Source organism: Rhinopithecus bieti, unplaced genomic scaffold (assembly GCF_001698545.2).
Source record: "Rhinopithecus bieti isolate Rb0 unplaced genomic scaffold, ASM169854v2 scaffold_5216, whole genome shotgun sequence".
Lineage (NCBI taxonomy): Eukaryota > Metazoa > Chordata > Mammalia > Primates > Cercopithecidae > Rhinopithecus > Rhinopithecus bieti.
The window spans coordinates 2,449,719-2,465,747 of NW_016805021.1; the positions used below are offsets into that span (position 1 = coordinate 2,449,719).

Below are 16,029 nucleotides of genomic sequence, written 5' to 3' on the forward strand. Positions count from 1 at the left end.
GGGCAGATAATGAGGTCAGGAGTTCGAGACCAGCCTGACCAACATGGTGAAACCTCATCTCTACTAAAAATACAAAAATTAGCCGGGCGTGGTGGCACATGCCTGTAATCCCAGCTACTCAGGAGGCTGAGGCAGGAGAATCACTTGAACCTGGGAGACGGAGGTTGCAATGAGCCAGGATCATGCCATTGCACTCCAGCCTGGGTGATAGAGCGAGACTCCATCTCAAAAAAAAAAAAAAAAAAAAAAAGTCTGAGATTTTACTGACTGATCGTGATCTACTGGGTGTATTGTTATTCGTGAATATTGTCGAGGGGCAATGCATCTTCAACTCAAGACATCTGTCACTTTGTCTAATTCAAAGCACACTCTAAACTCAGCATACATATATATTTCTGCATATTTTACATGAGAATTCTCCACATCTTAACACAGATTATTCCAAGATGATTGTAAAATATTTCTGCTTTAGAACTGTCATCTGAGGACTCTGCTTACTGTTGTAAAGCTCCCCATGTCTGTCTTTGCTGGAATACGGAGTGGTTGAGTAAACTAGCATGAGTTTGGGAGTCTTTGAATCTTGGTTATATGATTATCTCTGTTGTAGAATCCTGAGAAGCCATTTACAAATTTTTATCTGTGTATTTATAGTATAAAATTGTCCCTCGTTTGGTGCACAGTTCTATGAATGTAAACACATGCTTGGATTTGTGTAACCTCCATAATCAGGACACAGAACCATTTTATCACCACCTAAGCTCCCTCATGCGATTCCTTTATAGTCACACACTCCCACCCCTGACCTCTGGAGACCCCAATCTGTTCTCTGTCCCTATTTTAAGAATATCACACAACAGGAATTGTATATAGTATGTAACCTTTTGAGACAGACTTTTCTATTCAACCTGATGTTTTTGCTCCACGTTGTTGCTTTTATCAAGAATTCTTTTCTTTTTATTGCTGAGTAGTATTCCATTGTTTGGATGTACTGCATTTATTTATTCACTCACTTATTAAAGGATATTTAGGTTGTTTCCAGTTTTTGGTGATTATGAATCAGGCTCATATGAGAGAAATTATTTTACCCCTGATAAATGTCAGTCTTTTCCCTACTTAAGCCCAGTTCCTTTCATCCAACAATAACTTATGTTACACCTCTACCAAAAAGGAATTCTGATCACATCTTGACCCCTAGGATGGCAATTGGCATTTCCTTTCCCATATCAAGTATTCTGGACATACTGTGTTGGAATACTGTGTTGAACAGAATTGCAAGGCTACCTCTGGGAAAACAGGGACATAAGCAATTGATGACATCTGCTAAGGTTGCAGAAGAGGCAAATGGCAGCAATTGGACTGCGTAATTATAGGCATATTGCTTCCCAGAATGGAGAATAGATATAGAATATAACAGATAATAAAATTAGCTAGTGCCATGATATAAACTTATGTGTCCCTGCAGCTTTATCACACCACAAAAAATGAAAACCTTTTGGAAAATATCATATTACCTTTCATTTATCTGCATAGCCCAATGTGTGCAATATTCTTTTTTGTACTTGTATAGAAAGGTACGTAATAGGAGTGGTAAGGGTTGACCCTTACTGAGGGCTGTTAAGCTGCAGTCTATGGTATCTTCTAGGTGCAAAGTCATTGCCGACTGGACCAAGAGTGAAATGTTGCATTTTGAAATAAAATTTGCATAAGCGCTGATGTATTTTGTAAATGTATACCCTTTGTAGGCAAATACTGTGTTATTATGCTGTTGTGCTTGAAAATAGAACTAAACTTTTGTGTTTGTTTTCCTTTCCAGTATTACTTTACTGTTCTTTTTGGCCATGAAGGTCAGAAGCCACTGGAGCTGCGCTGTGAGGAGGAGCAGGATGGTAAAGAGTGGATGGAGGCCATTCACCAAGCCAGGTATAGGCTCAGTCCTCCAGGGTGGTACTTAATTGTCTGGGTCGTGCATTGGGGTTATCACTGTTGGTGGTAGTTTTGGAAGAACTTGCAGTTCTAAGATGAGTTTTCTCCTGGTACCTGCTCCTTAGTCATGTGTGAGATAATTATTTGAGCTTTCCGTGGCTACATTCCAGCTAAAGATTAATGGTAATAGATAAAATGATAATAATAAGTAGTAGTAGTGTCACTTTTATAGATTTCTTCCTATGTGCCAGGCACTGTTATGTGTGCTTTCCAATTACAGAATGTATTGAATGTATTGACTCACTTATCCTGTCAACAATTGGCAAGAGGGGCATTATAATTCCCCCGTCTGCAGATAAGGAAACTGAGGCCTAGAAGGTTAGTTTTCCCACCTGAGGTCACACAGCTAGTAAGCCACAGAGCTGGGAGATGGCCCTAGCCCAGCCTACATTTGTAAACCCTGCTTGGTGCATCTCGGTTATCAAAAGAAGGTGATGACATCCTCTATCTAGAGAAATAGAACAGTGTGATTTCACTTCCCCCTAAGAAACATCAGGAAGGTGGAAAAGTGTGTACAAGGTCTTAAATGGGAACTAGAAATCTGAAAGAGAGACAGGGCAAGTCCCTCTCTTTTGTTTTCTGATTCAATCCCTAAACCTGGTTCAGTTTTGTTTCCCATGGCTCTCAAGCTCTTGCTTTTTGCCTGTCCACTCCCTAATCCAGGCTGCCGCTCCACAATTCCCTGCTCTCTTGTCTTGCTCATCTCTCGGGTATTTTGGGGCAACACTCTAGCTGTGGCATGCTTTCTTTTTCTTCACCTGATGAGCCTTCCCTTCTCCATCTGTCTGTTCCTCTCTCTACCACTCCTGCCCTGAGACATCTCCCTGCAAGTCAGCCCTCATTGGCGCCCTCTTCAAATGGCTGCAGTACTTGCATTGTGTACTGCACGTGGGCGACAGCAATTCTGGTTATCATTGCCTTTTTAATATAGTTAATGTGTTAGATTTCTGTTTCCCGAGTAGGATTGTATACACCTTGAGAAAGAGGAGAGGGATTGGGGCACATTCATGTCTGAGTGAAGTGCATTGCTAATTATGTAGTAGGTGATCAGGAAGTTTCTTCAGTTTGATTATAAGAATGAGGCATTTAGGATGGGCATGGTGGTTTATGCCTGTAATCCCAGCACTTTGGGAGGCTGAGGTGGGCAGATCACCTGAGGCCAGGAGTTCGAGACCAGCCTGGCCAACGTGGTGAAACCCCGTCTCTACTAAAAATACAAAAATTAGCTGGGTGTGGTGGTACATGCCTGTATTCCCAGCTACTCAGGAGGCTGAGGCAGGAGAATTGCTCAAATCCAGAAGTCGGAGGTTACAGTGAGCCAAGATCACAGCACTGTACTCCAGCCTGGGGAAGAGAGCAAGACTCCATCTCAAAACAAACAAACAAACAAACAAAAAACAAGAAAAAGAATGAGGCATTTCTGAGTGAGTTCAGGCTGTTCTTTGAACCCTTGATGCCGTCTCTTCAGCTACTTATATTTACCACCTTCTCTGACAAGCAGTGTGCCAAGTGCTTTACGTACTTACCTATTTTTTATTCTTCACAACAAGCTAATAAGGCATTATTATCCCCATTTTACAGATGAGAAAACAAAAATTTGTAGCAGGCAGATTGGCCAAGTTCTAACACAAAGTTGTCAAGCTGCAGATCTGGGATTCAAATCCAAGTCAATTGGACTTCAGGACCCTTAGCTAGTGTTCAATATTGTACTTATCTGCATTGTCTTCTTTATCTCTACAGTCTTTTCTTGTTCTATTTTCTTTCTCTTCCTCATTCAAAGATGAAAATAGGTTAATGTGAGACTAGGGTTGAGAGTAGATGTTATTTGCAAAATATTTCAGTTCCTTTTCTTTCTCTGAGATGCATGGGGCTGGCAACTTAGTGCTGCTCTCCATAAGGGCCCCAGGGGAGCTTGCCACGAGTCATCATGACCCCGGCACATGGTTCAACCGTCCTTGCTCTTGGTGCTCTCCGTTTGAGGGTTTTGATCCAGACTTAGGACTAATGCAGGATGACTTGCTGTAGAAAGAAAGTCAAGCCTTCAAAGATGAAAGAAGCATCAAGCTGGCAAGGTAGAGCCCTTGGGTCATTTCCAGACACAATCTTTTCCTTTCTACAATCTCTATTCCTTTCTACCTAGGAGTTAAAATACATAATTTCAAACATGCCTGTTTTCCCGTCTTTTTCATTCCAGGAGAGCAAGCACCATCAGTAGCCCAAATGCCTTTGTAGTTGCCAAGCAAATATCTTGGTGAACCAAACACAAATAATGCAAATTGCTTTAAAGATGATTAGATTTCAAGCAAGAAATTTTTTTTCTGTCCCAGGAATGCATTTTGTCATCTACAGGAAACTGAGTCAGTAATTATTTGGTGGTGTTTGACATATAGTCAAAACCAGGGCATGTGTGATCTTGTCAGGAGACAGACTTTAGAAACCACTTAAGTGGTTTAGGTGATACAATGGTGAAAATTCTCTTCTTTTCAGATTTGAAGATTTGGTTAATAATTAACTTTTGGCCGGGCGCGGTGGCTCAAGCCTGTAATTAATCCCAAGCACTATTGAGCGACGGCGCGGGTTTTCACGAGTTTTCCAGGAATTCGGAACCATTCCTTGGGCTACACGGTTGAAAACCCGTCTGCGTGAGTGAGATACAAAAGAGCTGCGGGGCGAGGCCGGTGGCGGGTGCCTGTAGTCCCAGCGCTACTCGGGAGGCAGCAGGAGAATGGCACGTCAAACCGGTGAGGCGGAGCTTGCAGTGAGCTGAAGATCTGGCCACTGCACTCCAGCTCCGGGCGACAGAGCGAGACTCTGCTCAAAAAAAAAAAAAAAAAAAAAAAAAAAAAAAAAAATTATAATAATAATAATAATAATAATTAACTTTTTTCTTGATGTTTTGACTTTTTGGTCTATTAGGTTTGCTTTTCCCTTGACTTGAGATCTGGGACTGAGTTCTTTGATAACTTCTTTTAATCTGACTGTTTTATACTGAGTTTTATATTTTACTTTTGCATTGAGGTATTTCTTAAGTTTTGTTTTCTAAATCAGGGAAGAAAACGTTTTGATCTAAGATTGATTAAGTTGAGTTTTTGGCGTAAACTTAGATCTGTAAAATTCACCTTGATTTTGTTCATGTATGAACAAAGCCAGAAAGTTAATGAAGCTGATTCGGAGCGAGAATTGATCAGCCATTTTTGCTTGACATTGTAATAAAACACAATTAATTAATTATGGTTGGTTGACTAAACATTTCACCCTCAAAGGACAGTCTGATAACATTAATTCAGTACTGCTGCCTTTCCAATATAAAAGTTTTAACTACTCAATATTTATGGTTTTATTGATCCCTCTTTTAAAAAGTCAAAACTTTTGATTAGTTTAGCACAAGACGTTCTTTTCCGAGCTGCAAATCCTCCTGTAGATGCTGCTTAGATTCAAAGACTGCTCAGAACCCCTTCTCTATTTACTTTTGTTTTCCTGGGATGGCTTTTCAGTACCAGCCTGGGTGTGCTGTCTTTGTGTGCTATGTAAATCACATTGTTCTATTGGCTTTCATATCTCAGAGCAGAATCTACTTGCCCCCCACTTTGCCTTCAGAGAATCTTAGGGTCATTTTCTGGGATTCCAGTTGCATGTTTTCTCCTTGAGATCTGGCCCAGAAAAAAAAATCATTTTGGAATTAACATTTTTCATTTTGAAGCTTTAACCAGTCCAAGAAGCTCATTTTAATGTTTTGCTTACCATTCGCCAATACTGCATTTCTAAGATAACGGGCACATTTAGGATATCATTTTACCACATGTTATGGCACTAGTTCAGGGGAAGCTGCTACCAAGACCCAGTCTTGTTTTTGTCTGGTCGAGCTGAGACCAGAGCATTTGCATAGCAGTTATGTCTATGCTTATTTCGTATGTGGTTTGCTACTTGAGTATGGAACTCTGGACATAAAAAATAACCTGACATTTCTTCTTTGTTTTCTTGTCCATATGTGTCCATCATGGTTAATTTAGTTGTAGACACTAGGACAATCAAAGACACTGACCTCGTTGATTGTGAGTCCTTAGGGCTTGTTAGCTGAAAAGATAACTTTTCAGTGTTTCATCTGCTAGAACATGGACCAAGCAAAGTATCAGCAGTTAGGAAATAGTCATGGCCTAGATGTGGATCCAGTTGTATATCTTCCAAGGGTCTTCCCATCTTGGACTAAGCCTAATACCCACAGGACCTAGACTATGACATTTGGGAAGAAATGAGGAAGGTTAGACTAGGGTGGCATCTAACACATCTCTCAGGCCCCTAACTTGGACGGTGTCACTCACTGGGAGAAGAAATGTTGAATGAGGACAGGTTTGTGGGGCAAAGATGATGAGCATTGGCCAGGAAGCATTGGGCAGTTTCTGCTGGAAATTGGAAGAGTATGATTATCGCTGGGAAAGGAAGGGAACTGTGAGATACTGAATTGATCCCTTGGTATGTTGAGTATCCAGGGGGCTGATAGAGAAGCAAGGTGTATCCTGAGGAGAGAGGAGAGTTTGGGTTTCTACCAAGGTGGAGGGATTGGGAAAACAGATATTAAGAACGTTGAGCCTAGCACAGAGCACTGTTGAATGCGTGTAGCTTTCCACACCCTGCAGATGGCTTGTGTGTTCTGTGTTTGAGACTGTTCCACTATCTTTTGCCTGCTTTCTGATTTCTTCAGCTGAACCTGCTCAAATTTCCACCTCGATTCTCTTCCCTCCCCTCAGGGTGTATCTTGTGAAGGTGGATCGCAGGCTTTCCTCTAAGGGCAGAGCATACAAAAAAGAATTACAAAAAGGAATATGTTTCCACTCCATAAAGCTCACGTCAGATGGTGTTTGGCAAGGGCCTGACCTGACCCTTTCTTTCACCATATCAGTCTCCAACTTGACGATCAGAGAGACTTTATCTTCCATTAAACCTTTCAATTAAGCCTTATTCTCTTTTCCAGTAAAGAAAGCTGTAATGCAGCCTCTTGGGTCTGTTTTTAATGTTTAGTCCTTTCAATTACATATGCCTGAGACAGCTGTTGTTCATTCTCTCTCTCCCTTAAAATACACACACATGCATACACACACAGACACACAATGTGGTAGCTGCACCAAACGCCCAACACCTAATGCTTGTGAGCTCATCCTTGGAAAAAGGCTTAATTTGCAGCAAAGTATACAGTATAAAAATCTGTACAGCACTAAAGGCCGCTGTATATATCATATCATCCCCCTAAAATCAGCCCTTTAGAGAATGCACACAGAGAGAAATCCCTCACAAATCAGAGAAGAGTGATGACATAGAAAAGCTGAAAATGTTTCATGTGTCACAACAACATCACAGGACTAGAAAAATTAGAGATGGGCAGTGATGTTATAGCCTAAAGCAATCCAACACCATAATTTGTATTCTTCTTGTAACAGTAAGACTGTCACCACTTTAAAGCTGAAAATGTGAATTTTGTCCATTAAAGGTATATATATATATATACCTTTTTGCTAAGAAATTCTGTCAGGGCTTTGCCTTCATATTTGCCACAATGAAAGAGAATTCAACATTTCTTTTTCTTTTACAGCCTACAAAGTACAACATGGAAGAGAAGGGATACTGTGTAAACTGTGAAGTATTTCACTTGATTTGATGGTTACAATTTGTTTTCTATAGGGAAAAGCTGGGCTTGGATTTTCTTATTTTAATACTTTGCTAATACTTTTGTCAGCTGTCTTTCCTCCTTCTCTTTTTTTTTTTTTTTTTGAGATGGAGTCTCAATCTGTTCCCCAGGCTGGAGTGCAGTGGCCTGATCTCAGCTCACTGCAAGCTCCGCCTCCCGGGTTTATGCCATTCTCCTGCCTCAGCCTCCCGAGTAGCTGGGACTACAGGCGCCCGCCACCTCGCCCGGCTAGTTTTTTGTATTTTTTAGTAGAGATGGGGTTTCACTGTGTTAGCCAGGATGGTCTCGATCTCCTGACCTCGTGATCCGCCCGTCTCGACCTCCCAAAGTGCTGGGATTACAAGCTTCAGCCGCCGCGCCCGGCCCCTTCTCAATGTTTTTGTTTCAAGTGCTTGTCTTGCACCTTAAGCATCCAGCTGACGAGGCAGTCAGACCTTTTGCCTACACTCACCAGGCAGGCCCCGTCCTCACGTGCACGTCATCTCACCTGCAGGTGGGAGCAGTCATGATTCTCTTTGCCTGCTCCAGGAGAACCATCTCCGGTTCAAGACAAATTTCTCCCTTGAGCTCTTTCTCTGATTTCTTGCTTCATTACTTATTCCATTTCTCTCTTATATTTCCAGTCTGTTTACTCCTCACTCCTTAGCTTTTTTTCCTGTGTTTTTTGGATCTCCTGAAAATCTCTCCTGTCTCAAAAGAGAAATGAAAGGCTTTTCTTGGCACTGATTACTCCTCTAGCTACTGTCTTCTCTTGCACGTGCAGCCCGGCTTCTTGAAGAAATGGTTCGGTTGCTCTCCTAGGCACGCAGCTCTTCCTCTTTCCAGCTCTTCATGGTGGGTTTTGTCCCTGCTCTACTGTAACTGTTGTCACCTGGATCAACAATGAATTTCCAAAGCTTTTCTTTCCTTATATAACTTCAACTTTCTGTTCATATTTAATACTTACTTTTGAATTACACCGGTAATACATAAAAGCAAGTTCCCTTAAAAAAAAAAAGAAAGAAAACTCAGACAATACAAAAGTAAAAGATATAGTTCCACCCCTCCCCTTTATTTCCCCAAGCCCATTTACTTCCTCAGAATATTTACTGGTAACAGTTTGTTGTGCATACTTCCAGATTTTTCTGTACATTTGCATATGGATAGATAGGTAGAATGATATAATTACAGACATTTTATTTGCTATTCACATTATTCGCCACCTTTTTATGTTAATTTGGAGGGCTTCTTTTAACATTAGTTTATAGGGATCTAAGTCTTATCTCAAAATTTTCATTCCTTTTGTTTACGATGTCTCCCCGATTCTCCCTCTACTCCTTTGACAATTTCTTTTTGTCCTGTTTCACTACTCCTTGTGTTCTGTCGCTTTCTTTACTGTGGCTGCTTGTGTAGGGCTTCGCTTTTGCTCTTCCTGGTTCCTCACTTGGATCCACCCCCCAGACTTAGGCCGTGTAGATAGAGCTGCTCTTTCTCAATACCTGCTCTGCTAAATACCATGCTATATGCATGATATCTCATGAAGTAGCTCAGTGAATCTGAGTATTGGAGAGACGAAATGATCTCCTGAGGGCCACCAATCTAGTAAATGACAGAGCTGGAATCAAGTCCTGGGCAGGCTGACTCCAAAGCCTATGCACTTAACCACAAAGATATATAGCCTCCATTATATGTAGAAATTCACCCACATGTATTTTTCAATATTGATCTATCTATATATCATCTGTCACTGGGTGCTCAGAGTTACTTGATACTAAGCAAGACAAACCGAAACTCATGTATTTCTCTAGGCAGCTTCAAATTCTTTTCCCGGATAGGAATACAAAGCATAGTCTCATATACACTCAGTCACTCAAACCAGCAGGATATCATCCCCTGACCCTGTCCTAACTGCTCACTCCAGTCACCGCTTGTGGATTCTACCTCAGAACATGACCGTTCTCTGTTCCTCCACATGTCTGCAGCATTGCCCTGGTGCAGGCCACCAACACCAATTGCCTGGACTATTGCTCTGCCACCTCGCCTGTATCTTCCAGGTCGGCTTCCTTCCCATCCATTCTCTACAATTACTAGAGTGCCCTTTCTAAGCAAACATCTGATCTGCTGAAGGAATTCCGGGGTTCCCGGTTGCTTTTAGTTATTATAAATTCAGTTTACTTCTTCTTGTAGAAAATTTTAAATGTATGCAGAGAAGGAGAGATAATGGTCCTCCATGTTGCTTTAAGAAGAGAAAATATTCATTATTTCACTGATACTTATTGCTTCCCTACCCAATGCTAGGCTTTGCCCTGAGTTCTGGGATGGAGTGAGCCAGTCCAAGCGAGGCCCCTCTGAGCTGACCTCTGTGAACTCCTCGTGCCACTGCTCCCCTTATGTCCTGGGCTCTAGCTGGAGCCACTACATACAGGAATTTTAATGTGTGGGAATGTCTCTTCCAGTCTGACTTAAACCAACACATCTTTCAGGATGGAGCCCTTAGCAGCTTGCATCTTCTTTCCTGGTCCTCTTCCTCTGCCAGCAGGAAGGCCTGACCATTCCCTTCTTTGCTTCCTCACTGTAACTTATTATTTCGCTCAAAGCACCTAAGAGATTATTGCATTGATTTGTTTATGTGTCTGTATCTCTCTGTCAGCCTGAATTCCTTCAAAGCAAATTGTGTACTGCTCATCTTTTGTGCCCTGCCCCAGCATGGTGCCAAATTGCTTTTCAGAAATGCATGTACTGATTTAATCTCCCTCCATTAGGGCAGAAGAAAGCTGGAATCACTTTTTAAAATCTTTACTATATCAGTGGGTTAAAAATGATATATTGGTATAATAAGCATTTTCTTGATTATTGGTAAGATTGTGTTTTGCTATCACTAATATCTGTCTATATTTCCTGTATAAATTATCATCTCATATCCTTTTCCCATTTTTTTCATATTGGCGTTTTTCTAGAAGTTTTTTAATAAGCTCTTTGTAAGACAAAAATATATTCATCTTTTATATTTGTTCAAATCACCCTGCATCATTTTTTTGTCTTGTAGTTATACCTATGGGATTTTTTTTGACATTAGAGTTTTTGAATTACAATGCAATGAAAGTATATTACTTTTGGGGGGAAGTTGTTCTATTGCTTTTTAAAAAATATTTTAAAATCAGGGTATACTTCATATACCATAAAGTTTATCATTGTAAAGTGTATAATTCAGTGTTTTTCTAGTGTAGTTACTAGGTTGTACAACCATCACCACTAATTTCAGAGCATTTTCAACACCAAAAAAGAAACCCCATATCCGATAGCTGTCACTCCCATTTCCCCACTTCCCCTAGCTCTAGCCAACTGCTAATCTCCTTTCTGTGGAGATTTGCTCATTCTGGACATTGCATATAGATGGAATCATACAAACATTTTGCATCTGATTTCTTTCACTTAGCATAACGATTCCAAGCTTCATTAATGTTGTAGCATATGTTAGTACTTCATTCCTTTTAATGGCTGAATTCTATTCCACTGTATGGATATACCACATTTTATTTATCTACTCCTCAGTTGATGGCCATTTAGATTGTTTCCACTTTTTGCTAGTATGAATAATGCTGCTGTGAATATTTGTGTGCATTTGTACATGAACATATGTTACCAACTCTCTTGGGTATATGCCTAGGAGTGGAATTGCCAGGTCATTTGGCAACTCTACGTTTAACTTTTTGAGGAACTGCCAAACTGTTTTCTACAGTGGCTGCACCATTTTACATTCCCACCAGCAACGTATTGCGGGTGCCAGTTTCTTCACATCCTTACCAACACTTATTTTCATTGCTTTTTTGCTTAGAGTCTTTATATGTTCTCATATATAAGCCCATTTAATCTATTCTGGTTGGATTGATACAGTTACATATGTACTCTTGCTGAAGAATTTTCTGTGATGATAAAGATAATTCTACCAATACCTACTTATGCACATTTGAAAAGAAATGAAAGTCTCAGTGTTAGGAAAGACTCATTAATGTCTATTGTGATATTAAACATTTTCCTCAGCTTTATAATATAGTACTATAAAAGATATGCACTTTTAGAAGCACTCCTTGAAATTTCTCTGTCCCAAGGTAATAATTTTACCACTAATGATGCTCTGTTGTGTTTCCTAGTAACAATATTTTGCCTGCTTTTATATTTACTTGTGCTTTAGAAAGGATTATCGACAACTTTCCATGTGTCCCAAAGTTTAGTGAAATGTTTAAGTAATGAACTTGTGACTGTGAACAGGAAAGAAGGAACAATATTTAGAAGAGGGGTTTTAGTCTTTAATTTTGTTCCTCTTTTGATCTCTCTTAACTAAGATGCTTGTGTTTCCATTTACTGTAGAGGGGACAGCTTAGGAGGGAAGAGCCTGTCAGTAGAGAGAAGAGATTGGTGGAGGAGACAGTGTTAGGACCTCATGTTAATGTGGTATCTAAAAAATATTGATTAGCCAATGAAGTGGAGATGCTGACATGAGGGAACCTGACACCAGAAATGGTATGTGATAGTAATGCCGAAGGGGTGTGAGTAAAGATAGAGGAACTGGCCTTGCTTAGGTAAGGCCAAAGCCAATGTTGCTTTGATTGGAGCTGTACTATTGTCATCTGTGCTTGGATTTTCCCCACTCCCAAAGGCATCATGATTCTCCTGACATGAAGAATGCTGATTCCAAACAGTTTTCTGGATAAAATTTAGCATAACCCTGGAGATAGGTGGAGTTTTTCTTCAGTGACCTGGGCTATGACATTTCATCTTGGGTTTTGCTATAGTTCGCTTCATATATACGTCTTCAGTCAAAATAAGTGGGGCAGAATTCTGGCCCAGCAACAACCTCTTGCTAAGCTAATATAATTTTTGCCCTTCTATAAAATAGCTAGGTCTGTAATTTCACACTGTGCCTCTGCTTTGGACTTTTCAACATTTTATTTGAATATTCCCTTTTCTCCATATGGAGTGATGGTGATTAGGATTTTAAAAAAATGTTTATTTGTTCATTTATGATTGATACATGATTATTGTACATATTTACGGGGTACAAGGTGACGATTCAATACATACATAAATTGTATCATGATAAAATCAGGGTAATTAGCATATTAATCAGCTTAAACATTTATTATTTCTTTGTGATGAGGACACTAAAAAACCTCTCTTCAGCAGGGCACGGTGGCTCGTGCCTATAATCCCAGCACTTTGGGAAGCCGAGGCCAGTGGATCACTTGAGCCTAGGAGTTCAAGACCAGCCTGGGGAACATAGTGAGACCTCATCTGCACAAAAAAATCAAAAAATTAGCCACGACTGGTGGTGTGCACCTGTAGTCCCAGCTATTTGGTAGGCTGAGGCAGGAGGTTGGCTTGATCCCAGGAGGTCAAGGCTGCAGTGATCTGTGATTGTACCACTGCACTCCAGACTGGGCAACAGAACGAGAACCTGCCTCAAAAATAAATAAATAATTAAATAATTTAAAAAACCTCTTTTCCAGCTATTTTGAAATATTATAATACATGATTATTAATTCCTATAAATATTAGACACTAATATTTTGTTCCCATATATATCCTAATGTTGACATCTGTTTGTACTCAACAGCTGAATTTTCAGTTATGCTTTCACCATGTTGATTTATATGTCCTTTGGCAGGGGAAACCTTTTTTTTGTTGTGGGAGTTGAACTAAAAGCAAAATACAAAATAAAAAAATAACCAACCAAATGAAAATAATGAGATTAGGCAAACATTTTAAAACTTGGGTACTACCTAGAAAATGGAAAATTTAATCACATAAAATATGTATTGGCAATATAGCAGAATAGAAATGCCAGTGGTCTGAGAAATATTGAAGGGAAGCCCTGCATGTGTTTTCAGTTGATTTGATGAAATCCTGGAGCAGACATCCATTTACTAGTGGGATATGTAAAGAAAGTTTTGTGATGCAGAGTTGGGGGAATACCCCTGTAAGAGCAGAATAGTAGTAAACTAGGGAGCCCTAATGAAACTGATGGCATGACCTGAAAATCACTATGTGAAGGATAAGGAGCCATGCATCCTGGGCAACATAGTGAGACCTCATCTTACAAAACAAAAACAATTGGCCATGTGTGATAGTTTGCATCTGTAGTCCCAGCTACTTGGGGGGCTAAGGTGGGAGAGTCGTTTGAGCCTGAGAGGCCACTACACTCCAGCCTGGGCAACAGAGGGAGGCCCTGTATCAAAAAAAAAAAAAAAAAAAAGAAGCCATGCAAAATAAATCATATTAGATAAAATAAATCATATTAAATGATAAATCATATTAGATGATTTATTTCATTTGAATAATATGATTTATTTCATTTGACAATGACATTGAATCATTTGATTGACTATTCTGTGCCAAGTCCCCAGGCCTGGACTTGTCTTTAATCTTTTTGCCTGGATTATTATTGTAATAGTTCCAACTCTTCCCCCTTCTCCTCTTATGCTCTACCCCTACCCTTCCTTCCCATCACAACAGCCAGTGTGATCCTGTTAAAAAGCGAAATCTTGCCGGGCGCGGTGGCTCAAGCCTGTAATCCCAGCACTTTGGGAGGCTGAGACGGGCGGATCACGAGGTCAGGAGATCGCGACCATCCTGGCTAACACGGTGAAACCCCGTCTCTACTAAAAAATACAAAAAACTAGCCGGGCGAGGTGGCGGGTGCTTGTAGTCCCAGCTACTCGGGAGGCTGAGGCCGGAGAATGGCCTAAACCCGGGAAGCGGAGCTTGCAGTGAGCTGAGATCCGGCCACTGCACTCCAGCCCGGGCAACAGAGTGAGACTCCGTCCCCAAAAAAAAAAAAAAAAAGTGAAATCTTGGTCGGGTACAGTGGCTCATGCCTGTAATCCCAGCACTTCGGGAGGCTGAGGCAGGCAGATCACAAGGTCAGGAGATTAAGACCATCCTGGATAACATGGTGAAACCCCGTCTCTACTAAGAACAGAAAAAATTAGCCAGACGTGGTGGCGGGTGCCTGTAGTCCCAGCTACTCAGGAGGCTGAGGCAGGAGAATGGCGTGAACCTGGGAGGCAGAGCTTGCAGTGAGCCGAGATTGCACCACTGCACTCAAGCCTGGGTGACAGAGCGAGACATTGTCTCAAAAAAAAATATTGAATAGGCCAGGTGTGGTGGCTCATGCCTGTAATCCTAGCACTTTGGAAGGCAGAGGCAGGCAGAGATCACTTGAGGTCAGGAGTTTGAGACCAGTCTGGACAACAGGATGAAACCTTGTCTCCACTAAAAATACAAACATTAGCTGGCCGTGGTGGCGCACACCTGTAATCCCAGCTACTTGGGAGGCTGAGGCAGGAGAATCGCTTGAACCCAACAGGTGGAGGTTATAGTGAGCGGAGATTGTGCCACTGCACTCCAGCCTGGGCAACAGAGCAAGACTCCATCTCCAAAAAAAAAAAATTGATTGAATATATATATATAATATATGTAAAAGTGTATATATGTGTATAAATATGTATATATAAATGTATATACGTGTGTATATATATATTCAAAGTAATTAAAATTAACTGCATTAAAAAATGCAGTTCCTCAAACTAGCCACTTTCAAGTGCTCACTAGCCTCATGTGATCAGTGGCTACTCCACTGAACTGCACAGACAGAGAACGTTTTTTTCATCATCATCTCAGAAAGTTCTGTTCGGGAGCGAGAGCTGACCTTGGGAGCCAAGGCAGGCGGTGCCAGGCATTTGTACCCGGTGAGGTCCATTGGGAAGAGACAGCTAGGTCGGGGTGTGGCATATCCATAGCACTTTGTGTGTGTCTGAGTGTTCCGGACAGACACACGTCTTCAGCTTGTCGGGGGTGATGGTATCTTCTAGAGGCCTCAGGTTGAGGCAGATCAGGAATCTTGACGTTGAACTGCCTTGAAGGATGGAGCGGCCCGGCTATAGACTGAATGGCTGCAGACTCCAGGGCAGCTCTGCCGTGAACTAGTGAGTCTGGCTGAAAACCTGGTTCTACTACCATTTGGCTGGGGGATTTTGTGGCAAATGATTTCACCTCTCTGGGCCTCAGTTTCCTCCGCTGGACAATGGGGATAAGCATCACCACCTCACAGGGATGTTGGGAGAACTGGATGCAAGAGGCCTGGCAAATAAGCAACAAATGCCTGTCATTGTTATTATTATTGTTGTTGACCTTGTCTTTGGACTTGCCCATCTCCCACATTGCCCCCACCCCTCGTGACCCTGCTCAAGAGAAGTGTGTTTTCCCTGGAGGGATTTCCAATCCTCCACAGCCTCAATGTTCCTTAATGCCAGGAAGATTTCATGCTGGGTTCATGGGGTCAGAGTACCCTCAGCATCCACCTTCAATCCTTTTTTTTTTTTTTTTTT

At 41.2% G+C, this 16,029-nt stretch overlaps 1 protein-coding gene across 1 annotated transcript in view; it reads left to right on the forward strand.

Annotated features, from left to right (window-relative positions):
- The window catches only part of RASGRF2 (Ras protein specific guanine nucleotide releasing factor 2), a 276,199-nt gene that overhangs the window by 80,800 nt on the left and 179,370 nt on the right, over nt 1-16,029 (forward strand). The window contains exon 2 of the mRNA XM_017870896.1: nt 1,814-1,920. Within this exon, the coding sequence (XP_017726385.1) occupies nt 1,814-1,920 (107 nt within the window). The remainder of the gene's footprint in view (nt 1-1,813; nt 1,921-16,029) is intronic.